Source organism: Myotis lucifugus, unplaced genomic scaffold, assembly GCF_000147115.1.
Source record: "Myotis lucifugus unplaced genomic scaffold, Myoluc2.0 scaffold_158, whole genome shotgun sequence".
NCBI classification, from domain to species: domain Eukaryota; kingdom Metazoa; phylum Chordata; class Mammalia; order Chiroptera; family Vespertilionidae; genus Myotis; species Myotis lucifugus.
In genome coordinates, this window is record NW_005871206.1 from 1,518,356 (window position 1) to 1,546,037 (window position 27,682).

At 48.3% G+C, this 27,682-nt stretch overlaps 1 protein-coding gene across 2 annotated transcripts; it reads left to right on the top strand.

The window, feature by feature from the left end:
* The first annotated feature begins 387 nt into the window (after positions 1–387).
* On the top strand, positions 388–27,634 carry SCPEP1 (serine carboxypeptidase 1). 2 transcript variants are annotated; one of them, XM_006095592.3, is made up of 13 exons: positions 388–523; positions 2,106–2,254; positions 5,317–5,406; positions 8,690–8,845; positions 9,491–9,565; positions 10,964–11,036; positions 15,136–15,173; positions 16,132–16,260; positions 16,627–16,720; positions 17,837–17,950; positions 20,038–20,175; positions 22,341–22,504; positions 27,054–27,634. In XM_006095592.3, the coding sequence occupies exons 1-13, from the start codon at positions 457–459 to the stop codon at positions 27,114–27,116; spliced, it is 1,350 nt and encodes a 449-aa protein (XP_006095654.1). In that variant the 5' UTR covers positions 388–456; the 3' UTR covers positions 27,117–27,634. The 2 variants fall into 2 exon arrangements, with proteins under 2 accessions (XP_006095654.1, XP_014317131.1); XM_014461645.2 differs by having other exon boundaries at positions 485–591.
* The last annotated feature ends 48 nt before the right edge of the window (positions 27,635–27,682 follow it).

The following is a 27,682-nucleotide window of genomic DNA, read 5'->3' on the forward strand; positions in this document are numbered from 1 at the left end:
ACCAGCGGGTCGAAGCTTCATCTGATTTGGGGCAGACGCAGCAGTTTTTGAAATGCCAGGACTTTTGTTGGGGAAAGAAGAGATGGGCAGGGCGGGAAGGACGGTCTTCATGGGTATTTTTCTGTAGCGTCTCAGTTCTGCCGCACAACTGAAGTCAAATGCATTAAACGCCTCTTCCTCTCCGCTCTGTCCCCCAAAACCGCCAAGAACCATGTGGAGGGGCCAACAGAACATGCCACCCAGAACCGTGGCAGGGGTTGTCCCGTCCGGCAGAGGGCGCCCCGAACACTGCCAGTCGCCTCACCGCTCAGGCCCCGCCCCGCCCCCAGACCCGCCCAGGTCCCGCCCCTCCCTAAGCCCCGCCCCTCCCCGGTCCAGTCCAGGCTCCGCCTGCCGCCGTCACGTGATGGGGCACCAGGTCCAGCCTATTGCTGATGCTGCAGCGCGGTATTCGTCATGGAGCTGGCACCGCGGATCTGTCTCCTGTTCCTGCCACTGCTGCTGCTTCTGGGCCCGAGTACTGGTAGGTTCGGGCAAAAGATGTATCAGTAACCGGTGCCTTCTTCTCTCTCCAGGGATGAGAGTCTGCTAGTACGTTTGTGCTTTTTAAAGCAAATCTCTTTTCCCCTGTGCCTTTGAACCTCTCTCGGCTTTCTGTTGGTTTGTTTTCTAATTGAAAGTGCTTTTCTACCCCCCCCCCCCCCCGCCTTGGTTTTTTGGGTCTGAGGGGGCTGGGACTCCCTTCTTCCCTAGGTAGAAACAGTTGTGGAAAATGTATGATTTGGAGAAACCGCTGGTCAATGAGGTTTCCACAATCTTAACGCCATCCCCCTCCTCCTGCCGTCACTGGCTGTTCAAAAGACTGAAAAATCCTACCCCGAATGGGCCGTTTGGTTGAGAGAAGGCCTTTTCCCCCTTTACTTGATCAGAACGGACAAAATAATGTCTCCCCTCATCAAGGTCCTTTTTGGCAAAAACAAATTCGTGTTTAAAGGGTGACTTGCAAATAGATTTTCAGTCTCCTCCCCCCCTCCCCCCAGCAAAATGTTTCCTGGTCTGAATCAACAGAATTCTACTGGCCACACAAATTTGCCTTGTGATCTTAGGCAAGTTGCTTAACAACTGTTTTTCCTTTTTTAAAAATGGGGATCATATGTCCTTCAGTTTGTGTCTGGGAAATGTCAAGTATGTTGATCCCCAAATTTTAACAGTGGTCACTCTCAGGGTAGAGAGGAGTATCAGGGCATAGGTCAAAAGGGACCGGAGTCTTATCTATCATTTTCAAGGAGACCGCATTCTTGTGTTATTTGTATACAGACTCTTATAGCCATATCTAGCAGTTCTGTTTTTCTCCTCAAGACACTTTTTGGTTTTCTTAATCTCTAGCCTTATCAGTTACAAACAGCATTGTCTCCTCATCTATTCCCTTCTCTTCTCAAGACCAGTTTTTTGTTCTTTTACTTGCTGCAGAGGCTTGAAATTTAAGAAAGGAAGAAGTGAAAGGTAGAAAATTCCAGGCCCCAAGGGTAATCCCTAAGTCAGCCTTTTCCTTCTTATTTATGCATTCATTGGTTGATTCTTTTATTATTATTATTATTATTTTTATATGTTTTGTTGATTTTTTTACAGAGAGGAAAGGAGAGGGATAGAGAGTTAGAAACATCGATGAGAGAGAAACATTGATCAGCTACCTCCTGCACATCCCCTGGGGATGTGCCCGCAACCCAGGTACATGCCCTTGACCGGAATCGAACCTGGGACCCCTCAGTCCGCAGGCCGACGCTCTATCCACTGAGCCAAACTGGTTACGGCCATTGGTTGATTCTTGTATGTGCCCTGACCAGGGATTGAACCTGCAACATTGATGTATTATTGGGTGACAACAACTGAATTATCTAACCAACTGAATTACCTGGCTAGGACTTGATGTGTTTTTTTCATAACTGAAGTTTTTCCCCCTTATTTTCATAATATATTGGAGTGAGTACATTGCCTAAAATATAAACCAAGCCATCTCTAGTCTGGCATGGCCACCTTTACTGGACTTGGGATTTATCCAGACGTTAGACATCCTTCAGGAAAATCAAATTGTGCTTCTGTTTCAGGAGCCATCGTCGACCTGCCCCCAGACGAAGGCAAAGAAGTATGGGATTATGTGACTGTCCGGAAGGATGCCCACATGTTCTGGTGGCTCTATTATGCCACCAACCCCTGCAAGAACTTCACCGAACTGCCCCTGGTTATGTGGCTTCAGGTAAAAGTGCCTTTGCTGCCTGGCCAGGTTTGAGGCCAAGTTTCCCCCACTTAACATGTTGCTTGCTCTTAAGGGCTAACAGCTCAGCCAGTGATCAAGGCCTGGTCCAGCAGCCAGCCAGGGGTCCCCTAGGCTTGGGGGTTCGGCACCCTTCTGACGTAGGCCAAGCCAGTGGTATACCAAGGAGGGCAAATCAGAGAGTGAGGGGTTCTGTTACCATGTTTGTTTGTTTGTTTGAGCCCAGGCAGTGGCAGAAACCTTTACCAGAAGCTTCTGAGGGCAAATTTGACTCTATACTGATAGAAAGTGTTTTGAACAGTTCCAAAGCAAAGGCTGAGGTACCCTGACTGGCTCCTCCCATCCCTGTTTCCCAATCCTTTCCCAGCCCCTAACTTCTTGCCCCCAGAAATACTGATCTTTTGAAAGCACTCAGCCTCTTGTATCGTAGTATTAAACGTCGGGCCTTCTCCTTCTCCCTCTCCCTAGATGAGTCTGCGTTCTGATCTTGAGCTTTGCCTGCAGGGTGGAAGGCCTGGAACTGGTGAAGAGGCATTTGGGGGCAGGCAGAGGATTCTTCCTTGCATTCCTAAAATGTCTGCCCAGAGATGGTCCGCACCCACCTGGAAGACCCATCTCCAGGGAGGCGTTGAGGAGCATGGTCTTGCTCAGGCTCTGGAAACTGTAGGCCTGGCCCAGCGGGGGCTCCAGGTTGCTCACCACTAAATAGGGCACCCTGGTACTCACTTGCGTAGGATGCCAATGTCACTTCTTGCAAAAATGTCAGTGATCAGAAGCAGCCTCCCGGTGCCGCGGGTCCATGCGGACCTTCTGGTGAGATAGAACAAAGATGAGCAGTTGGCCAGGAGGGGCCATTCTCTCAGGATTATCAAAGCAGCTCCTTTGATGAGCTGGAGGTGAGGTTCAGCCAAGGGTGCAGATATGAAAATGCCGCAGACGCACCCATACGTGTAGCCCGGGAACTTCTGCCCACCCCGGGTGGCAGGTCGTTGGGGAGAGCCTAGCAATGGACAAGCCCAGGCCTGCCATTCCTGGGACCTGGGTACCCGATGCCTTCCTGCCGCTTAGAGCTATGGCAAGGCACTTCCCTTTTCTGGGCTTTGCTGTCTAATCCGGGGTATTTTGTTACAACTTTCCATGAATTAGCAGAACTTTTCCATCCCCGAGTGAAAGCTTACATGGGAGCAAAAGCAGAAGTGCTGAGGCTGGGGTGGAGCCGGGGCTGAGTCCCACCCACTGGACCTCCCCTTGGTCACGCGCTGCCCTCGGGCACTTTCTGGGGTTTCTTGAGTGCAACTTGAAAAACACCCAGTGGAGAAGGTGCAGACCTTCCTTGTGGTTGATTGTAGAGCAGGGTCCTTGTTTTAGCTGATTAACTTGCCAGCATGCAGAAATCAGGAGTTGTTGCACCTTGGGGCCTGAACCTGTCCCAAAGCGGAGTGGCAGTGGTCCCCTTTCAGACAGGGCAGGAGCTCCTGGAGGAGGGAGCCCTCGCTGGCACCTGATTTCTCTTCATGGTCCATGGTCCAGTTTGTGACTGGTAACCGGAACGGTGAGCCGAGGTGTTTTCCCTGCGTCATGTCTTGCGACGCCGAAGAATGAGCTACTCGGACCAGAAGATTTAAGTAAAAGTGTGGAAAATTTGTTACAAGCAGATTCAGCCTTCCCAATGTGGAGGGGGCCCAAAGAATGGGTTGCCAGTAAAGCAAGTCGTTCTAGGAGTATCTGTGTGCTACAAGCCTGCTTCATATCTATTATGTCACTACTTGATTGATTTCCTCATTGTTCTTGCCCAGCAATGAACCTGAACTTTCTCTGTTTCTGTGTGTACATATACCTTGTTTATTGCAGGCCCTCCCTTGGCTTCCCATGACTTCCGCTCTGTATTCAAAAGCATTTCATTCTATTTTCCAGCATGGTTGGTTTCTGTTACTAGGCTTGCTTGAACTGCCGTGTCTGAGGGCCTGCCTTTGTTTCCCACTGGACCCCTACCCTATTTGCCTGCGTTTCAAGCTAACTCCTCTCATGACCTTTGGTTAGAATGACCCCGGGAACTGAGATGCTATTGGAGGGATGTCAACTGGCTAACTAACTAATCTTCTCTTCATTTCCTCAGAGGCCCAAGGGAGAGGGAAAAGATTATGATTAAAGAACAAATAATTACTAATTCAGATGAAAAGATCTATTTTGGCCACCTGCTGAGGCAACGTGCGCTGACTGCTCTGGGCAGGTCTTTGAAAATCCAGGTCACGTCGTCTGAGTGGAGTAGTGAGCTGTTCCGTTCAGCATGTCACTTGGCTCACTGACACATTTACCGTATGTCAGAGCCGCTGGAGTGTCCCTGGCCACCACAGCGCCCCACCCCAAAGTTGCAGACAAAGATTTGGTAGTCAGATGTTCTCAAATAGAGCAGAAGTGTCCTCCAGCCAGCTTCCCGCTGTCCTTGGCCGAGGTGGTCATCTCCTGCAGCCACAATAGAACATCAAAAGCAGCGTGGGCGGGGGGGGGGCAGTACTCTTTTATTCGAGGGACACAAGTCCCGGAGTCCAGTCCTGGTAGAGCCCCTAATTGCCATGTCCCCTTCCTGGGCCTTACTGCTCGTCTTTGAGGGATGAGCCAGACAAGGTGCCTGAAAGTCAGTGAGTCCATGGCTGGCCAGGATTCAAGTTTGGGGAATCAGAGGTAGGAAAGTTCCTTGTGGGGGCTCTTGGCCCAGGTCTGTACCTTTTAAAATAGATTTTTATTGATTTCAGAGAGGAAGGGAGAGGGAGAGAGCTGGAAACAACCAATGATGAGAGAGAATCATTGATCGCTGCCTCCTGCACGCCCAGGGTGTGCCCCTTTCAGAAAGATGTCAGCAGTTCCCCGGGGCTCAGTGAGTGCAGGAGTCCCTGGATCGCCAGGTAAATTGTGCCTTCATGCAGGGTTGACACAGCCATCGCTAAATCATAAATCGTTCATAGTGAGTGTGGTCATCATTGTAATGATTATGATTTTACTAACATTTCCTCAGGATTAACGTTTGTTTCTTTTCTCTTCCACAGGGTGGTCCGGGCGGATCCAGCACTGGATTTGGAAACTTTGAGGAAATCGGGCCCCTTGACTGTGATCTCAAACCACGAAAAACTACCTGGGTACTGTGAGCGTGGCCTGGCCTCACCCCGGGCTCACCCCATGCTGGGCGGAGTCACAAGTTTAGCAGTACTGTCCCTCCACCCCCACCCCCACTCCCACCCCCCATCTCTCTTGCCTTCGTGACCTTTCTCTCCACTTGCCCACAGAAGCCACTCTAGCGGACAGCTGGACCCTGTCACTACCCACATTTTGGCTGTCTCTGCAATCTGACTCGGGGTCCCACCCTCTGGCCACAGGCTCCCATCCTTTCCCCTGTCTCCTCTCCTCCACCCCTGCCTCTTGACTTCTTCAAGACTTCAAGGCCCCTGTCCTCTGCCCTTTTGATGTCTTTCTGGTCTGTGTGTCCCCTTCCCCTCCCCCTCCCCACTTATCTTCATTCCCGGCTGCACTTCCTCCCCTAACCCCTCTCAGGTCAGCACCCCCACCCCCTGACTCCCTTATCCTTCTTCCACTGCAATCTCTCCACACCCAACCTTGGGTAGTCCCACTGTCTCCCTGCTCAGCTCCTACGCTTGGTCCCTGCCCCCTCCCCCCCCCACCCCCCAGACTGCCAAAAACTGGAGGGCAAAACCACACTGTTGTCAAGGTGGGGCTGCTGCCCAGTTGTGGGCTTAGCTCAGGGCCCGGCCACGCCCTGCTCTGGGCTTCTGCTCTGCTCCTTTCCGGATACCACTGGCTGCCCATGTTCCCCACCTTCCTCGGGGCTCCTGCTCCAGCCATTCTCCCTCGTCGGGAGCCAACCTGCCTCTCTGCCTCCCCAGGAAAACAGAGGCCATCACACATAACCAGCTACTTCCTGTCCTGGACAATGAGTGTACTTACCTTCCTGCCCCTCTGACTCTCCTCCTGCCCATCTCAGCACAACGAGTATGGCTGGTCCCTGCTGAGCTCACTTAGCATCTTTCTATTTCTTCATGTTCTCGCTAGTCTGTCTTCCAAACTGGAGGTCTTTCCCAGCCGAAATACAAATTCTCCTGATCCCACAAGTCCCACCAGCTACCCTCCTGTCTTACAAGAATTGTTTGTCTTTGCTGTTCTTTACCCAGAGTTTACCACTAGATGCTACAATGTGACTGACCCTCAGAGCTGGGGGCTGAGGCGGGAAGCGTGGGTAGTAGGGAGCCCAGCATATTGACGCTCGGATGTGGTGCATGTATTATTCCCCCTGTGGCCATGACAAGGTTGGGAAGCACTGCCCTAACCCACGGCAGTGTGTCCCCATCACTCCGCGATAGCCGTTGTCCCCAAGGGTGTGCTGGCTTCCCAGTTCCAAGGCCACTAGGTCCTTCTTGCCATTCGTCTTCATTGGACTCCTCTGCAGCACTGTTGCAGGTGCCATTCTTAGGTGTTGCGATCTCCCAGCACACTGTCCTTGGTTACTCTCTCTTCTGTGTGTTCTTCAGCAGCCCCATCCTCTAATGTCACATAGAAGGTTGAATATGTATGAGGGGCAGCGACATGGAGACATCTAAGAGGCAAGAGGCAAAATAGTTCAGGGGCAAAAGTTCTGAGCTATCTATAGACACTGACTTGGGAGGCATAAGCTGGCTTCTGCTTACCTCCAGCCGTGTCTCCCAGCATCTGTCCACATGTACTCTCCCTTCAGGCCCCTGCACGGGCAGTTTCCTTGGCTTGGACTTCAGTCCTGTGGCCATCCATTCACAACCTAGCTCACCATATTCACATCTACTATTCTTTAAGACTCAATGCAGGATCCCCTCTTCCTTAATATTCCCTCGAGTCCTTTGAACTCTCTTGTTTGTCTCCACACTGGCCTTCCTTTTACTTACTCTTGCCTTAGGGTCTTTGCACATGCTGTTCCCACAGCCTGGAACATCCTGTACTCACTTCCAACTGAAATTCCATTTCCACTTGCAGTAGCAGAGGGCCTCACTGGCTTGTCCTCCCCAAGCCTCCCAGAAATAAGAGGGTAGCATGACCGGGGCAGAGAGCCTGAGTGAGGAAGGAGGAGACCTGGATCTCAGTCCTGATGCTGTCCAAGTGCTGACCTGGGACAAGTCCTGGGCCCTTTCTGCGCTTTCATTTCCTGACGAGTAAAGGACATGGCTGGTCTGTGTCATCACTAAGGATCCTTCCGGATGCAAAATTCTGTATCTCTAAGCCTCTTTATTTTTTATTTTATTTGATTTTTTAATATATTTTATTGGTTTTTTACAGAGAAGAAGGGAGAGGGACAGTTAGAAACATCAATGAGGGAGAAACATCGATCAGCTGCCTTCTGCACACCGCACTCCCTACTGGGGATGTACCCGCAACCAAGGTACATGCTCTTGACCGGAATCGAACCTGGGATCCTTCAGTCCGAAGGCTGACGCTCTATCCACTGAGCCAAACCGGCCAGGGCTCTCTAAGCCTCTTTAGAGCGGACATTAGAATAAGCTCTCTGCTTGTAGTATACAGGGACTCCAGGCCAATGTGGAAGTTGGCTCTGTCTTGAAGAAAACGAATGTGTGGTCTTCAGACCTTGGATGTATTGTTAGCTACTGCTCAGACTCACTGCTCGATTCTCCCTGCACTAATGTATTACGATTAGGACATCTGTATCATGTGAAAAGTGACAGCTTAGATCAGTGGTTCTCAACCTTCTTAATGCTGTGACCCTTTAATACAGTTCCTCATGTTGTGGTGACCCCCAATTTCATTGTTACAAATTGAATATAAAGCATAGTGATTAATCGCAAAAACAATATGTAATTATATATGTGTTTTCTGATGGTCTTAGGTGACCCCTGTGAAAGGGTCGTTCGACCCCCAAAGGGGTTGTGACCCACAGGTTGAGAACCCCTGGCTTAGATGCTCTGATCCCAGGTATATGCTAATCTTTCCTTCTTGCCTCTCCTTTGCTTTGCCACAGTAGTCTATGTTCCTGTCCCTTATTTTTAAAAATCCCTTTTAGCAACAGCATCAGAAGCACACTCATCCTCGCTCGTGTTTTTGATGAGCTCATACAAGATGATCAAAAGATAATCGGTGCCCTAGCCAATTTGGCTCAGTGGATAGAGCATCATCCCTCAGACTGAAGGGTCCCAGGTTCGATTCTGGTCAGGGGCACGTACCTCAGTTGCAGACTCCATCCCCAGCCCTGGTTGGGGTGCATGCAGGAGGCAACCAATCCATGTGTCTCTCTCACATCCATGTTTCTGTCTCTCCCCCTCCCTTCCAATGGAAAAATATCCTCGGGTGAGGATTAACAACAACAAAAAAGATAATTGGTGACTGCCTGCCTGACTGGAACATTTGCTTTTCCTCTGTGGCATGCAGCTCCAGTCTGCCAGTCTCCTGTTTGTGGACAACCCCGTGGGCACTGGGTTCAGTTATGTGGACAAGGACGGCATGTATGCCAAAGATCTTGACATGGTGGCATCGGACATGATGGTTCTTCTGGAGTCCTTCTTCAGTTGCCGCCCGGAGTTCCAGGTGAGCCAAGCCTCAGGAACAGCAGAGCCAGGGGCTAGGAGTAGGGACACTGCGTCCACCAGAATCCACTTCCCCGAGAGCAAAGCACCCGGCTGATTCCAGGGAAACCTTTCTACACCCCAGATGCGGTTGTGGGCTTTTGTTTCTGTCCTCGTTCAAGGTGGTTTTTAGCTTGAAGGAGTGACCTTGGAGCCAGTATTCTAAGCAGACATAGTAACCAGATATGGGGAGGGAGAGAGACAGCGCAAAGCGGATTTGTCAGGCCATGACATGCAGTAGAAATTTGAAATGAATTCGTGTGAATAAGAAGATATTCAGCAAGTGAATAAATATTCTGATGTACAGAATGATCTGGTGATTATAATGAATCAGGGACATAGAAAGGGAATGGAAAGACTATTCTTGGGGGGGAAAGGGGAATGGGAGATGCGGGAAGAGACTGGACAAAAATCGTGCACCTATGGATGAGGACAGTGGGTGAGGAGTGAGGGCGGAGGGTGGGGCGGGAACTGGGAGGAGGGGAGTTATGGGGGGGGGGAAGAGGAACAAATGTAATCTGAACAATAAAGATTTAATTAAAAAAAATGTTAAAAAAAAAAAGATATTCAGGATGTTTAGTTCTTTGTCCATTCCTTTTCTTGCCAGACAATCCCATTCTACATTTTCTCAGAGTCCTACGGAGGAAAAATGGCTGCTGGCATTGCTCTAGAGCTTCATAAGGTAACGAGGAAGATGACTTTGTCGTCTTGGTTTCACACAGAAACGGACTGTTTTAACATCCATTTTTAAGTCTCATGTAGGTCAATAATTTCCTTAGGAGTTTTCAAATGATATTTTTCTCCTGTTGTTCTGTTCACTTCTATTAGCTTCTATTCCTCCAGGAAGTGGAACTTGCCCTCATCATCAGGGACTAGTTAGGTAACTTGAAATAAGTTTCTTCTGGAAAAGCCAGAAAAATGCCTAATTCCTTCACTTTCATGACCAATGTTCAAAGTCAGGCTATTCATTGTTTTCTTATTTTAGATATCTGAATAGCTTGTGCAGTCACATAATTCAAAATTCCAAAACTATACAAGGGATAATGTAACAATTCTCTCCCTTGCCTCTGTCTCCCCCCGCCCCTAAGGCAACCTCTGTCATTAGTTTCTTCTGTACCTTTCCAGAGGTATGTCATGCATATAAAAGCTAATTCACAGATATTCTTTTTTCCTGTTTTTATACAAATGATAGTACATACTATACACTATACTATGTCTCTTTTTAATTAAACAATATAGCTTAGAGATGTTTTTATATCAGTTTATAAAGAACTTCTCATTTTTTGTTTTTTTTATTTGTTTTTATCCTCACCCAAGGATATTTTTTCCATTGATTTCTAGAGAGAGTGGGAGGGAGGAGAGGGGGAGAGAGACACAGAGAGACAGAGAGAAACATTGACGTGAGAGAGACACATTGATTAGTTGCCTCCTGCATTCGCCCCAACCAGGGCTGGGGAACCTGCAACCTAAGTACATGCCCTTGACTGGGAATTGCTCTAACCACTGAGCAACCAGCCAGGGCTTTGTTGTTGTTTTTTAAATTGCATCATGTACCATGGAAATAGTCATAATTCATTTAGCCTATCCTATGATATGCAGATTGTTTCCAATTTCCTGCTACTGTATTACTGTTAAATGGAAAAGGGGGGGCACAGAGGAGTATGAGCTCCTAGTCCTAAGGCCTCCTCCCACCCTTGGGGACCCCCTGAGGAGGCCTCCCAGCCCTTCAGTGACTGCAGCGTGGGCAGTGAGGATTGTACCCAAGGAGCCCTCTGAGAAATCGGGCCTTGGGGCAGTGTCCCTCCTAAAAAGATAGGGGATGCGCCAGACCCCACACACACCCTGCCCACACCCTTGTGAAACGAGTAGAGAGAAACTCAACAGTTCCCACTCATTTTGCAAAAGGTGTCAGGAAGGAGTTACTCTGGTTCTCTCGAGGGTATCAGGTCTTCGGAGACCTGGGGACTCCTGGAAAGGGTGGGCAGAAGTTTTCTGGGCTCTGGAAGGCAGTGTGTGAAGATGGGGCTCCCTCCTGTTGAGTCCCTTTGGCAAGGATGTTTCTTGGCTCCTTCTCTTTCAGGCCATTCAGCAAGGGACAATCAAGTGCAACTTTTCTGGGGTTGCTTTGGGCGACTCCTGGATCTCCCCTGTAGGTAAGTATGGAATTTGTAGACATTTCCTTACTTCCTTTCCCCACCCTTCCCTGGACCTTGGGGCTGTGTTATCCAGAAAAAAGAACAAGGCAATAGAATTTTTCTGAGTCCTTGGAGAAGTGAACACAGAATGTGTGTGCCCCAGGGCCATCCAAGAAATTTGGGGGGAAGAACTCATTTACGCAGCATCCACCGTGGGCTGCTATGGACTGAACTTCATCCTCTTATTTGATTCTTATAACAAAAGGATCAAATTTTTACAGTTGGAGACATTCTAAAGAGAGCATGTCAAACTCGAGGCCCGCAGGCCACATGCGGCCCATAACGAATATTTTTGTGGCCAGTTATTTAGTTATGAAAGGAAATAAGTCTCCTGTCAGACCCAGAATTACTGACACTCACCTTGGGTCAGTTTTGAAAGCAATCACTGCGAACAAGATTTCCCCCAAAGTAGGAAAGATAGTAGCAGAGAAGAGATGCCAAGTGTCAGGAAGAAAACTTTAATTTTATCATTGCTCTTGTTCTTTTTTTTTTTATACTATACTTTTCAAAATAAACCTACGTTTCTATGAAAATTGAAGCTTTTGTTTTTTTGTGGCCCACATAAACTTAAACCTTGTTTATTTGGCCCGTGTCAGCCTTTGAGTTTGACATGTTTGTTCTAAAGGCCCCGAGGGGTGATGGAATTTGCTCTCTGACACACAGAATGAGTGGCATGGTCAGGAGTCAAACCCTTGTCATCTTGTCCCCTGATATGAGCATGAGCTTTGGGGTGAACACCTCCTCTGTTGCTCATGTTGATGAGACAAGGTTAGCATCAGGTGCTGCGACTCAGGTGCACAGTTTCATAACTTGAGCATCAGCATCCTTGTTGGGAGTACAGATAAAAGTTGTTTATGTTTGAGACTTCCGGGGTGTGACTTCAGACATCTAAAATAGTCACCTTGCCTGGCCGGTGTGGCTCTGTGGTTGAGTGTCGAACAATGAACCAGGTCATGGTTTGATTCCCCGTCAGGGCACATGCCCAGGCTGTGGGCTGGCTCCCCTAGTAGGGAACATACAGGAGGCAGCCTCTCAGTGAGTCTCTCTCATCATTGATGTTTCTATCTATCTCTCCTTTTCTCTCCCTCTCTCTGAAATCAATAAAAACATATTTAAAATAGTCACCCGAGTGGGTTCACTCTAACATAGGATTCAGAATCAGCCCTGTTGACAGTTGGGTCATAGAATTCTTTGTGGGGAGCGGTGCTGTGCAGTGTAGGACCATCTCTGCCCTTTGGATGCCCTTTGGTTGTCACTCCAGTATGACAATCGAAAATATTTCCAGACATTATCAAATGTCCCCAGGGGGACAGGATTACCCCTGGTTGAGAACTACCGCTCTAACCTAACCAAAGCTGACTTTTCACAGGCAAAACCAAATTATAAAGTTAGGAATCAGGAGAGAGTTGCCCGAGGAGGGGGGAGGGGAATAAGCTAGAAAGGGACACGAGGGACCTTTCTAGGCTGTTTGTGCTCCATCTCTTGACTGAGGTGGTCGTTACATGGGAGTAAATGCGTTTATAGAGCCATGTCCCGAATGGATTCAGGACATCCTGATGCTACTTGGAATGGTTATTTCTTGCCCTCATTCTTGGCATCTCCAGGGGATAATGGCATAACCAAGATCTGAGTCATCATTGAGAGGAGGGCTGCTACTTGTTTGTCCTTCCTAGATGGACCTCCTAGGACAACAGGAAGCAGCGGATGCCTTGATCAGAAGCACAAGAGTCTAGCAGGATTTTTGCCAGATGCCTCACTCAAAATTACAGCACTGGCTCCCACACTTCCTACTGGGGTCTCCTCAGTTTCACAACAACACGAAGCACTTTGCATGTGTTAACTTCCTTTAATCCTTACAATAGCTCCATGGGATCGATGCTGTTATTATCCTGATTTTAGAGATGATGAAACTCAGGTTAAGCAATTTTTCTAGAGTCACACAGCTAAAGCGAGGACTCAAATCCATGCAGCAGCCACTGGAATCCATGCACTTAACCATTATACTACATTTCTCCAGTAGGCCAGTAAGTTGAACCTCATGGCCTTACAAGTGCTTTTCATCTTGTCCAAAATCTTTTCACCTTGCCATGACCCCTCCTTTTACTCTTCCTGTCCAGATCTTAGTCCCTCCTTCCAGACCACTTTAAGTATCACCCCTTCATCCCAGAAGTACTCCCCTTTTGAGGGAGAAGTACTGTTAATTTCATGAACAATTACTACTGGCCTGCTGGGTAGTAGGTATTGTGTCAGGTGCTGGGAAAGACATACAGATGTGTTCCATGTCCTTAGTTCAGTGTTGGAGCCATAGAACTATTTGTGACTATTTAAATTTAAATTAATTAAAATACAATGAAATTCTTTTTCTTTTTTTTATTGATTTCAGAGACGAAGGGAGAGGGAGAGAGAGATAGAAACATCAGTGATGAGAGAGAATCAATGGTCGGCTGCCTCCTGCATGCCCCGCATGTGCCCTGATCGAGAATCAAACCGTGACCTCCTGGTTCATAGGTCAGTGCTCAACCACTGCGCCATACCAGCTGGGCTACAATAAAATTCTTAATTGTTCAGTTGCACTGTATACATTTCCAGTGGCCAGTAGTCACGTGTGGCTGGTGACTATTGTATTGCACCACCCAGACACAGAGCATTTCCATCATTGCAGAAAATCCTCTTGGACATCTCAGGTCTGCACCAGAGGTCAGCAGACTATGACCTACAAGTCAAGGCTGCCTTGCCACCCTGCTTTGGTGGATAAGTTTTTTATTGGGACAGTCACGCCCATTTATTTACATACTGTTTGGAGGCTACAACAACAAAGTTGAGTAATTGCAACAGCGACCTGCAAAGCCACGGATATTTACTATTTGTCCCTTTAGAGAAAAAGTTTGTCAATTCTTGGTCTAGATTAAGCAGGGCGTGTGATGCATTGGAAAACTGCAGACAATTTTGCATTTCAGGAAACTAAGGCACTAGCTTAAAGGTTGACTGGAGAGGTCATTGGGTAGGTAGGTTCAGGAGGGCCCGGTATGCCTGCATTTCTCAGGGTGTGTGTATTCAGTCCGATGAGGTGCTATACAAAGGACTCTGTGGTCAAATAAGTTTTGGAAATGTTAAACACGGGCTCCGCCTTCTTCAGTTTCACAAGCACATCAAAGGCTCTGTGAAGTCATGCATTAAAGAAATGTGTTATATTTTGCATAACCCCAAAGCTATTTCACCAAAGAATGTTTTCTTTTAATACCTAGATTAAAATTCTGTAGAACTGAGGTTATTTGAAACATACTTTGAGATGAGATGCTTGGCCTTAAGGTACCACAGAAGGCTTTCAAGCAAAGGAGTGACATATTTAAATGTACTTTAAAATGTGTGATCCTTGATATTTCATTGGCTGGCACATGTTTCAATGGCACTGGCCTAACCTAGCATCATGGTAATAGTGAACTTGTCTAAATCAAGCCCCCCTGTTCTCTTTGAAGTCTTACTCATATTTATATCTTATAAAGCTCTTTACTGGCTTCAGGCCCTTTGTCAGCTCTCCATATATTTGTGGGACCGAGATGAATTGATTGGCAGTATAGCCACAGACACTGGAATTATGAAATCATTAGTCTTCTTCCTTAATTAGCAACTTGGCAGAAGCTAGTGTCCCCAAATTGGAGGAGCAAGGAGGAAGCAGAGCAGAAATGTGAGGGCGGGGGAAATATTTTAAGCTGTCAAATGGCTTTGAAGTCTGCAGATAAGAGCCTCCGCTGCATAAAAAGCCTGCCTGTGGGGGTGCCATCTCTGGCTGACTCGCTCACTCAGCCCAGTATCAGGCCAAATGAATGTGCCATTAGCACCGAGTCAACACAGGCCCCCACACCCTCGACCCTCCTCCCAGCCACGGAGACACAGCTCCTCTCCTGCATGGGCCCTGGTGCGCGAAGGGGCCCTGGGATGTAAAGCCGCTGGTTCCCTTCTTCTGGCTCCTGCAGCTTTGGAAAGGAGGCTGGTGAGGTTTTTCTTGGGAAGGATGGGGCCATGACCGACTTACTTTGTTACGTGTGGTTTCCTTTAGATTCGGTGCTCTCCTGGGGACCTTACCTGTACAGCATGGTAAGTAGGTGGGGCCTCACCTCTGCACCCTCCGTCGTCAGCAGCCTAGCAGACCTCTTCTGGCTCTGTCCTCAGGAAGGACAAAGCTAGCTGAGTGCGCCTGTGTGGTCGACACTGCTCCTTAGGGACTTCCGGTCCATATCAAATTGGAGACCTTAAGCTATCGCTGGCCTTGGGGACAAATTTAAAGAAACATCAGCACAGTTATCCCATTCTTCAGGTACAAGAAACACAGCTTTTTTTAAAAAAATATATTTTATTGATTTTTTACAGAGAGAGGAAGGGAGAGGAATAGAGAGCTAGAAACATCGATGAGTGAGAAACACCAATCAGCTGCCTCCTGCACACTCCTCACTGGAGATGTGCCCGCAACCAAGGTACATGCCCTTGACGGGAATCGAACCTGGGACCCTTCAGTCTGCAGGCCGACGCTCTATCCACTGAGCCAAACCGGTTAGGGCAACACAGCTTTTTAAATCCCCTCAACTCTTTATTATAAAAATGGTCAGCCCTAGCTGGTTTGGCTCAGTGGATAGAGCCTCGACCTGCGGACTGAAGGGTCCATGGTTCCATTCCAGTCAAGGGCACGTGCTCAGGATTTGGGCTCGATTCCCAGTAGGGGGCATGCAGGAGGCAGCGGATCAATGATTCTCTCTCATCATTGATATTTCTATCTCTCCCTCTCTTTTCCTCTCTGAAATCAATAAAGATATATTTTTTAAATGTTCAAATATGCAGGAAAGTGAAAAGATCACTATGAACATCCATATACCCGCCATCTAGACTCTGTTAACATTTTGTTGTATTTTTTCCATAAGAAATATGTGACTTGGACACTTTTGGATGTAAACTCCCCTTCCTCCTTCCCACTCTTTCTGTTACCCAGCCCTAACTGTAGCAAAGCCAGGTTTGTGTTTCTAAGCAAAGTGGGCCCTTATGCTGTTCCTTTGCCTTTCAGTCTCTTCTCGATGACAAAGGCCTGGCAGAGGTGTCTCAGGTGGCAGAGCAAGTCCTGGATGCCGTGAATAAGGGGCTCTACAAGGAGGCCACCCAGCTGTGGGGAAAAGCAGAAATGGTCATTGAACAGGTAACGGCACACGCTCGGGGGTTTCTTTCCCACGATTGAAGGGCCCTTGGTTGGTGTGGGGAGAATTGGGAGGTCTATCCTGAGGCGCTCCAAAAATCAGCTCCTGCTGCCTGTGCATTAACACACGGCTCGTGATTTTTCTCCTGCGGCATCTTTGCTCGGCTCCTATACTCCACCCCCACCCCCCCCACCCCCACCCCCAGGCTGGGCTGACTGAGCCTGCCGAGAGCTGCATTTCTGTCTGGCAGATTTACAAAGGGAAAGCTGGCCTTGGATACGATGGAGGGCCAGGTGCCTTTCTGTTCTGCAACGTTGATAATGGAGAAATAAAGACAGCAAACAGCCAAATATACTTGTATATTTCAGAACACGGACGAGGTGAACTTCTATAACATCCTAACTAAAACTGCTCCCATGTCCACCACGAGGTCAAGCCTGGAATTCACCCAGAGCCACCTAGGTAAGTGAACCTGGAAGTTGTTGGACCCTGTCTCATCCTCTGTGCGAGATGAATCCAATTTCTTTTCAAAGCTTTATTTTATTCATTTATTTTATTTTTATTTTTTAAATTAAATTTTTATTTTTGAAGGTATGTCCCCTTTCCCCCCCTATTGACCTCTTCTAGCCTGCCCTCAACCCCCACCCCCCACCCCAGGCCTCCACCACCCTATTATCTGTGTCCATGGGTTATGCATATATGCATACAAGTTCTTTGGTTGATCCCTTCCCACCCATTTACTTATTTATTCATTTATTTATTTTAAATAATAGTTGGCCTACACTGTTATATTAGTTTCAGGTGTACAACACAGTGATTCAACATCTTTACATTTCAGAAAGTGATCACCACAGTAAGTCTAGTAACCATCTGTCACTGGACTATAAAGCTTCATTAGTATATAATTCACATGCCATAAAATTCACCCCTTTTGAGTGTATATGCTGTGGCCTTTAGTGCATTCACAGAGTTGCGCAATCATCACCACAATCCAGGTCCAGACCGTTTCCCAGAAAGATCCCACATGTCTGTGTGCCGCTGATTCAGCACCAGGCAGCCACTCCTCCGCTCTCTGTTCGCCTAGACTTGCCTTTTCAGGGCATCTCGTAGAAATGGCTTCATGCAATAGGTCGTCTGTGGAACATCTGGCTTCTTTCACGTAGTATGTTTGAAGTTTGGAAACCAGCTTCTGCACCCTGGATGACGATGCCAGACCTCCTGCAGGCTGGGCTGAGCTGTCTTTCAGCTGCCCCAGCGACACGGTGGGTGCCGCATGTGGCATCCTCCTCCTTTAGAGGCGGATCAAGGCCGCAGGAGTCCTCTAGATGCCACTGCTCTCTGATTTCTTTTGGCCATGCTGGCTACTCTCCGCGGCCCCAAAGTACTTGAAATGCAGCAACCAACACTAATAGATCCTCTCCAGTTTCAATGTGTTTCTGTTTTCTTCCTCCATCTGGGGTGAATCAAGGTGACACTTTTCATTTCCCAGCCGAAAGCCTCCCTCTTCGCACAGCAGCTTGGAAAAGACCTCTTGGTCTCATTTTCACTCCTTTGACTCGCTGTATACGTCTGTTTCAGTTCAGCTTTACCAACGTCACGTGAGACAACTGAATCGGGACGACTTAAGCCAGCTCATGAACGGGCCCATCAGAACGAAGCTCAAAATTATTCCCAAGGATTGCTCCTGGGGAGGTAACTCTTGCGACCTAATTAAGTGCCACTTGTGGAGTTGGGGAGGAGGTGAAGAAAGGTGCAAATTCAAAGGCCTTAATTGGTAGAATGGGTTTTGTTGGTGGTGATGATCGTATGTTGCAGGTAGAACGGTGTTATTGTCCACATTTTGTAGAGGAGCAAAAAAAAAAAAAAGACAGTAAGTGACATGCCAGATTTGGTTCAAAGTCAGAGGTGGGTTGGGAGAGAAATGCCGTGGTTGGTTATGAGGTGATGGTTGAAGCCAGGTGTGAGTACGCTCTTCCCTTCACTTTCGTATCAGTTTGAAGTTTTCCATAATAGCAAGCTGAGATTTAGAAAAGCCATGCCTGAGGCCACAGTTGGTTACAGGTGTGACTTCTAGACAAAGGTCCTTTTGGACAGGTTTGACCAGTTCTCTGGCCGGGCTCCTCCTGGTGCGGGATGTGGTCCAAGTGTTTACCGCCTTCTGGCCTGAAGGCCGTCATGAGGAAATGTTGGGGTCCTCAGAGACCAGGCCAGGTGGCAATCTTGGATAAGGGCCTGGTTAGTCCTGTGGAAAGGCCGGGAGCCAGTGGAACACCCAGGCTCCTGGAGGGGAAACACTCCATGCTGGGGAGAGTTTCATTGATCCCCCAAAGTGAAGGTCTGGAGGTTTTCTAGGGCGGCCCTGTGACAGCTGCTGAGACTCGGCTCTGGCCTGACGTCCTCAGGGGACACGGGCCATCCTCCCACCTGCAGAGAGCTGAAGGCTCATCCTAGACCTGGTGTCATCTCCTCCTCAGAGTTTTCTAGAAATGAAAAAAGTTAATGTGATCAAATAAGAATGTGGTGTCAGTGTTACAAGGGATGAGGACAGCTGTGGGGAGCTGTTGTGGCGCCGAGAAGAAAACATGAGCAGCCACAGGGCCAGGGCCAGCTCAGGCTCCTGTGAGCACATGTGCAGCCCAGGCCCTTCATTTTATCTTCATTTATGGCGGTGTTTTCCAGCCCCTGCTTCTCTGGTGGGAGGGTGGGTCGGGTGGACGGGCCTAGTGACTACTTTTTTTCAGCCAAACTCTCTTTGGCTCCGGGTGTGTCTATGTAGGTTTGGAAAGGACAGAGTGACCTTGGCCAATGCCCCCAGTGTCTTGAGTTCCAGTTTGTGGTTAAGCCTACATACTCTGGAGTCAGCCAGGCCTGCTTTCCTATCCCAGTTTGCCATTGACCAGCTGTTTCGACTCAGACATGTGTTGTAGCCTCTCTGAGCCTCATTTTCTTTAACCTTTGTACAAGTTAAGAGACTTTACCTCCCAGGGTAGTGAAAATGAGATGTTGCTTATAAAGTACAGTGACTAGCAAATAAAAATAAATGCATACGCTATTGTTATTGTTCAGTATTATGATGATGGTGGAGTTGGTGGTGGTCAGGAGTCCACTGGGAATCTGTACTGACCAGCTCCTCCTGCCGGGGACTCGCCCTTCACGTGGTCACCTTCTCCTCTTGCCTGGGACTATTCCTCCACAGGGCTTACTGAGGGCGAGCTCTAAATTGGTCTGGGTCTGATTTGGTTTATCACTAGGGTAGCCTCACTTGTTCAAAACTTAGAACTTGGCCCTAATCGATTTTCTCAGTGGTTAGAGCGTCAGTCCACGGACTGAAGGGTCCCGGGGTCGATTCCAGTCAAGGGCATGTACCTCGGTTGCAGGCTGCATCCCCGGCGCTGGTCAGGACCCATGCAGGAGGCAACCAATCAGTGTGTCTCTCTCTCTGTCTTTCCCCCTCCCTCCCACTCTCTCTGAAAATCAATGGAATAAATACCCTTGAGTGAGGATTAATAAACAAACAAAAATGCCATCACTGTCATCACCACACTTGAGAGAGCAGAGTATGTGTGCTATTTATGCTTGCCTTCTGCACAACCAGCTCAGGGCATGGAGACGCAGGCCGGTTGGTCCCTGTGGGTGAAGCATCTGTGTGTTCAGTCTTTTGGGTGCTGCACAGGCTTAGGTACATTTGGGTGCCAGGGCCCAGAATGCTCTGGGCTGGAAGCTACCTCTTATTCTGGTGGATTCCAAGCTGCTCCCTCTTTCTCCTTCCTCATGTGCAGGCCAGGCTAACAACGTCTTCCTGAACATGGAGGAGGACTTCATGAAGCCAGCCATCAGCGTGGTGGACGAGTTGCTGGAAGCCGGAGTCAACGTGACCGTGTATAACGGACAGCTCGATCTCATCGTGGACACCATGGGTAGGAACCCACTCCGAGTGGCACGTGGAGGCGGTGTCCCGGGTTGAGCTGGAAGGAAACTGGCCTCAGGCACATCCGTCTTGGGGCTGGTGACATTGAGGTGCTAAGAAGAAGGCCATTTCCCGTTTATCCATCCACCCCCAACCTTGGTTCTTGGAAGAGGGTGGAGCCACCTGAGGCTGTGACCTCTCAGAGAAGTATAGGTCCATCCAACTGTTGAGGCCCTTCAGTGTAGTTAACGAAAAAACAACACCTACCCCCACCACAAAAATAAAAAAGAAGACATTTTTCTGACCACTGGGCAGATGGACTATTTCATTGAGGGAAGACCTTGCAGGGTGATTTAAGACTGACCCCTAAGGACCCGGGGGAAGTGGTCTTTGCAGAGCCACTGTCGCACTGGCTGTCACCGCATGCCCACTTCTGGGGTCAGCAGGGCCCGTAGAGGCACAGGGGCAGGTGCTCCGAACCAGCAGGCCAGCCAGACGTGGGGTCTGCTGGGTGTGGTGTGTTTCTTAGCGTCAGCAGGACTGAATCTTTCTGTGACGTGTAAGCCAAGGGCGCTAAGGACAACTTGAAGAGGTTCTGCATTTCTTCCCACATTTCTATCTAACCCGAGACTTCTCAGTCCCCCTGACAGCTGCCACTCCAGGTCCCCGATGGCCTCCCTCCAGAGCATACGGCAGTAGGAGAGTGAGAGGCAAAAACTGGTCGGGCTCCCCAGCTGTTGGGTTTCCCCATAGGCCTGGGTATCACGGGAGCTTGCTAAAAATGCAGACTCTCAGGCCCCACACAGACCTACTGAGTCAGAACTTGCATTTTTACAAGGGGAAGGGTTTTTTCCCTTTTAAAAGCAATTTATTAAATTAATTGGGATGACATTGCTTAATAGGCTTATATAGATTTCAAGTGTACACTTCGATAATATACCATCTGTATATTTCATGGTATGTTCACCACCCAAAGTCAAGTCTTCTTCTGTTACCATTTATCCCCCGCTTCACCCTTTTCTACCGCCCCCCACCCCCTTTCTTTCTGATAATCACCATATTGTGGTCTGTGTCTATGAATTTTTGTTTGTTTGTTGCTTTTAGTTTTATGTCCCATATACGAGTGAAATCATATGGTTCTTGACTTTTCCCATCTGACTTATTTTGATTAGCATGATATTCTCAAGATCCATCCATGTTGTCACAAATGACAGTATTTCCTCTTTTGTTATGGCTGAGTATTCCATTGTATATCTGTACCACATCTTCTTTATTCCATCCTCTACTAAAGTATGCTTAGGTTGTTCCCATGTCTTGGCCATCGTCAATAATGCTGCAGTGCACATGGGGGTGCATATATCTTTATGAATAAATGTTTTCAAACTTTTCAGGTAGATACCCAGAAGAGGGATTGCTGGGTGATATGGTATCTCTATTCTTAATTTTTTGAGAGACCTCCATATGGTTTCCCATGGTGGCTGTACCAGTTTACATTACCACCAGCAATGAATGCGGGTTCCTTTTTCTCCACAACCTCTCCAACACTTGTTATTACTTGTCTTTTTGATGATATCCATTCTAACAGCTGTGACATGGTATCTCATTGTGTGTGTTTTTTTTAATATATTTTTATTGATTTCAGAGAGGAAGGGAGAGGGAGAGAGATAGAGATATCAATGACAAGACAGAATCATCAACCGGCTGCCTCCTGCATGCCCCACACTGGGGATTGAGCCTGCAATCCGGGCATGTGCCCTGACTAGGAATCGAACCGTGATCTCCTGGTTCATAGGTGGACATTCAACCACTGAGCCAAGCCAGCCAGGCTCATTGTGGTTTTGATTTGCATTTTACAAGGGTGATTTTTATGCACATTATTATGCTTTGGGGAAAGCCAAGTTACACAAACTAGGTTGTTGTTTTTTTTAATTATATATGAGGGTTTATTCCAATACTGCCGGCAGTATGGGAGAGCAGCAGGTCATTCACAAAAATCAGCTCTGCAGCCCTCCCATAAGCCAGCTGCTTATGTAGGGTAGGACTAGATGACAGGGGGAGGTAGGGATTACAGGAATAGGGAAATTGACAGTGCAGGCTGGGGTGGGACTAGGACCTAGATTTCTTTCTGCTCCGCCCCACAGTTAATGCCCGGCCCTTCTCTGTCCCTCTCATCAGGTCAGGAGGCCTGGGTAAGGAAACTGAAGTGGACGGAACTGTCCAAGTTCAATCAGCTGAAGTGGAAGCCCCTGTACAATGACCCTACATCTTCCGAAACGTCTGCTTTTGTCAAGAGCCACAAGAACCTGGCTTTCTACTGGATTCTCAAAGCCGGACACATGGTGAGAGAGGGGCTGCTTTTGTTCCAGATCTAAATCCTTCTGAGAGGGACGCCATGGGCAGCTGATTATGCCTGGGTGCACTGCCTCCACGCGTTGGTCTTACACGAAGCACTTTGGGCTGGAAAGTGTTTCAAGGTCTGTAACAAAATTCTGCCTTTAGCGCTTCATTCATTGAAGCCTAGAAATTTTCATTTAAAAGAGCAAATCTTCCCGAGAGAGTTAAACTGGGCTCTCTGTCCCTTACTCTTTTTTTAAAAATATATTTTATTGATTTTTTACAGAGAAGAAGGGAGAGGAATAGAGAGTTAGAAACATCGATGAGAGAGAAACATCAATCAGCTGCCTCCTGCACGCTCCCCAGTGGGGATGTGCCCGCAACCAAGGTACATGCCCTTGACCGGAATCGAACCTGGGACCCTTGAGTCCGCAGGCCGACGCTCTATCCACTGAGCCAAACTGGTTTGGCCCCTTACTCTTTTTTAAAAAATATATATTTTTATTGATTTCAGAGAGGAAGGGAGAGGGAGAGATAGAAACATCAATGATGAGAGAGAATCATTGATCGGTTGCCTTCTGCATGCCCCCTACTGGCAATCGAGCCAGAAACCTAGGCGCGTACCCTGACCGGGAATCGAACTGTGACCTCCTGGTTCATAGGTCGATGCTCAACCGCTGAGCCATGCTGGCTGGGCTGTCCCATACTCTTTAGTTTAAATGAATCTATGTTACTTTCCTCTTAACAGTTTGTCCTGAAGGAACAACTTGTCCTAGAGGAAGAAGGGAGACATTGTCTTTCCTTGACATTTTCAGGAAGTGGTGTTCGGTAAAGCTGGGCGCCAGTGCGTGGCGCACAGTAGGGGACTGTCTGCCAGCAGCTTTGGCTCCGGGGGCTCCAGGATCTCAGTTTGGAAGAGGCCTTGCCTGCCGAGATGGGCAGGGGGGCTATCACACTTCTGCATTTGCAAACCGAGCCTGCTATCTTCCCTCGGGTTGTAAGCTGGTAGAGTGGCTTTCTGTGGGCTGAAGGAGATGGTGGGGGGCCGAACCCACTACACACACATGCACACGTGCACAGGCACGCACACCCCGGCCACGGAGCCAAAGGGAGGAATCCCAGGAGGCAGAAGGCCAGGGGCTTCCCTCACGCTGTGCTTTGGTCTGGCCACGTAAACACAGAGTCTCTCTTCTTCCCAGGATGGTGGTTTCCTGTCAGGTGTTGGTTGAAGGGGACATTCAGGTGCCCTCTGGCCTGCCCTTCCCTCTTGGCTCCATTGTGCTCAGGACAGAATCTCCATAGAGAAGTGTCTGGAAATGGGCTGAGGGACTGGTCTTGTGTTGGCACAGCAAGCACATAGTATGTTTACTTGGATTGCTGAGGAGGTGTTAAGAGATTGGGGTGGGAGGGGGGGCAAAGACCCCTTCCCACAGGCTACTCCTTAGGGACATTACTGGCCCTCGCCTGGGGTCCATTTTGTCCCCAGAGACTTTGGCAGTGACTGGAGACATTTTTGGTTGGCACAGTTAGGGGGAGGGTGCTGCTGGTACCTGGTGGGTAGAAGTCAGGACCCTGGTCAACATCCCACCATGCACAGGACACCCCTGTGCAGCCCAGTGTCAGTGGTGTCAAGGTTGAGAAAGCCTGATACGGAGGAAGGGGAGCTGGGGTATCTGGTACACTCGGTCTCACAATACTGTATTTATTTACACAATTGACCACAGACGCCGTAGTCTTTTTTCCAATTACAGTTTACTTTCAATATTATTTTGTATTGGTTTCAGGTGTTCAGCATAGTGGTTAGACAATCACATACTTCATAAACTATCCCCCCCTGAAATTTCCAGTGCTCACCTGGCTCCATGCGGAGTTATTACGGTATTATTGGCTATATTCCCTGTGCTGTACTTTACATCCCCGTGACTATTCTGTAACTACCAGTTTGTACTCCTTAGTCCCTTCACCTCTTCCACCCCATCTCCTGACCCCTGCCCCTCTGGCAGCTACCAATCTGCTCTCTGTCTCTGAGTCTGTTTCCGTTTTGTTTGTTTATTTTGTTCTTTATTTTCCACATATAAGTGAATTATATGGTATTTGCACAGACAACGTATTCTTAACCTCTCTGACCTTTAGTTTCCTCTTAAGAACTTCCCAGAAGCTAAAATGCTGAAAGTTCTAAGAGAAACTAAAGTTTCTCTTTGGTTTCCTTTATTCACTGAACAAACATTGGCGTGTCACTGTGCCAGGCACTGGAACATGGATGGTGCACCATCTCCGTCCTCATGGAGCTCACGGGCATGTGGGTCCGGCAGGCAGAGACCCTCATGACCTGGGGTGAAATGCTAAGATGGGGGTTGGCCCAGGGAAGGGGGCCCAGCCCAGGCTTGGGGGTCCTGGGAGACTGGCCCCTAAACAATGGGCAGGAGTTAGCTAGGCAAAGGAGAATGTGGGAGCAAGGAGAGCAGCGTGTGCAGGTCCAGAGGAACCTTCAGACAGCCGCGGCCTCGGGAGGGACGCTGGGCAGAGATGAGACGGGGGAGGGAGACTGTGCACTCCGGCAAGGACCTCAGACCTTATCTGAAAGCGATGGGATGCCATTGAGGGGTTCTAAGCAAAGGCTTGTCTACAAAATATCATCCCAACAGCAGAGGGCATGGGACAAGACGGGAAGCTCACCAATCTAGGAGGCTTTTCTGGTCACCCAGAAGGGAGAGACGTGGAGGAATTTAAGGGAGAATGGGCAGGACTTGGTAACTGCCTGTAGAACAGCCAGGTGGGGTGCCCATAAGGCAACTGAATATATAAACCATGTGCATGTGCATCTGGAGTCAAGTGTTTGTCCTTGAAGACAGAGATTTGGGGGTCAAATATGGAAAAGGTGAGGGGCAGGGCCCTGGGTGCACCAGTACTTAAGAGATAGGAGGCAAGGCTCTGGCCGGGTAGCTCAGCTCAGTTGGTAACAGCATCGTCCCGATACATCAAGGTTGTGGGTTCGATCCCTGGTCAGAGCACATGCAAGAATCAACCAATGAGTGCATAAATAAGTGGGACAAGAAATCGATGTCTCTGTCTTTCTCGCAAATTAAAAAATAAGTTTTTAAAAAATTAAAGAGAAAAAGAGATAGGAGGCAAAAGAAGGAGCCACAAATGAGACTTGAGAAAGAAGCAGCCAGAAAAGTAGGAGGGAGACCAGGGACATATGGCATCCTCAAAGCAGAGAGGAGCCAGTGATGTCTAATGCTGCCAGGAACTCAGGTAAAGGACTGACGATTTGGGTATACTGATGTGTGTAATCCTTTGTAGTGAATGGCAGGCTCTAAAGCCAGCAGGGAGAGGTTGGAACAAACGACTGAGCCGCGAGGGAAAGAGACAACAACTTCCTTAAGAAACCAGAAGAAAGAAACCATCTGAAGCGAGAATTTAGGCAGCTGGGCCGGGTTAAGAGGGCATTTTGTTAATGGCCCTGAGGACCTGCGTACCTTCAGTGTTGAGCACACATTGTGTCTTAGAGAACAACGCTATTAAGAGAGGGGTCCCCACAGAGGCAGGTAGGAGGGGGAGGGGGAGGAGCTAACCACAGGCTTGCTCTGAGCTGGAGCTCAGACCCATTTCCTCTTGGTTTGGAACAAAAAGAACGAGAGATCAGTTGGGGGCAGCCTTAAAATAGCTCTTGGAGACTGTTATTAAGTTGTCCCCCAACCACTTCCCCTTTAGTTGAATTAAATGTCATTTTGGTAAACCCCACTCTGCCAGTATGGCCTTGCTTGGCAGGATTGTCGGGGACAGTGATGTGGCATAGAGAATTGTGGAGCCATTTACTCTCTACCCCAGGCCTCTGCCCCTCCCCCTCCCCCTTTTGATGGTGTGTGGGAAGGAGATTTAAAAAAAATTTTTTTAATTGATTTTTAGAAAGGGAGATTGGGAGAGAGAGAAACATCGATATGAGAGTGAAACATCTATCAGCTGCCTCCTACCTGCCTCCTACACGCCCCCTACCAGGGATCAAGCCAGAAACCTGGGCATGCGCCCTGACTAGGAATCAAACTGGCAACCTTCCAGTGCACGGGATGATGCCCAACCGAGTCATACTGGCCAGGGCGGGAAGGAGATTTTTTTTTTACAGGAATTATTCAAAAACTCTAAGGGAAAAACAAAACAAAGTTGAATATCATATAAAAACGGGTATACCACCCACACAAAGGGTCTCGTTTGCTTGTTTATATCGGTTTTGCTTTTCACTTCCCTCTGGGGCCATGTTTCTACTCTATTCCCAGTCAACAGCTCAGTCTCACATGGAGAAAGGTCTTACCTAAACGCACAGACTTCGGGCACCTGCCACCTAACAGGTTGGGGCCCAGAAGAGCTTTCGTCAGGCTCAGTGGTCCTTTCACAGGAACGACCCTCTTGTTAAGGAGTGCACCCAGGTGCAGCCATCCTCCCAGGTTGCTGTCACAGAGCAGGCGCTCTTCCGGGAGCTGGGTCTCAGGATGTCACCCCTGAACCCGGCCCCAGGAACAGAACCGGCGTGCTAACTCTGATACTGCTTGGTTCTAGGTGCCTTCTGACCAAGGGGACACAGCTCTGAAGATGATGAAGCTGGTGACTGGGCAAGAGTAGGATGGACTGGGCTGCAGGTGAGCTGCTTGGCCTTGGGGCCCAGGAGCTGAAGCAGGCACCCCAAAGGTGTGGGAGCACCACTGTCCCCTCGACTCTGACTTGGGCTGTGATTGTGAAGGTTCCTGCCAACTTCTGCAGAGAACAAACTCACTGCCTCTGTGGCAGCTTGGAAGACATTTCTGCTTCTGAAAAAAACCTTAAGATTTTTTAAATGGATTTGTTTTAATCAAAATGAAGGTGTTAAACTACGTTAACGTTTGCTTCTTATAAAAGCAAGCTGTGCAATTTATATTTTTAAAAAGTAGAGTGGGGAATTCAGGCAAACAAAGAACAAAATGAACACCCATATACGCTCTTCCTTGGGATACACACTCTAGTGTATATCCTTGGCAGTATTTTTTTTGCTATATATACATATATTTTTTTGCAAAAATTGAATTAGTTTACTGTCTACTTTGTTCACAAATCAGAATGTCATAAATGCCCTTTCATGTCAATAAATGTTATTCTCTAACATTTTGAATGGCTGCTGAGAATTTCATTCTACGGATGTACCGTAATTTCTG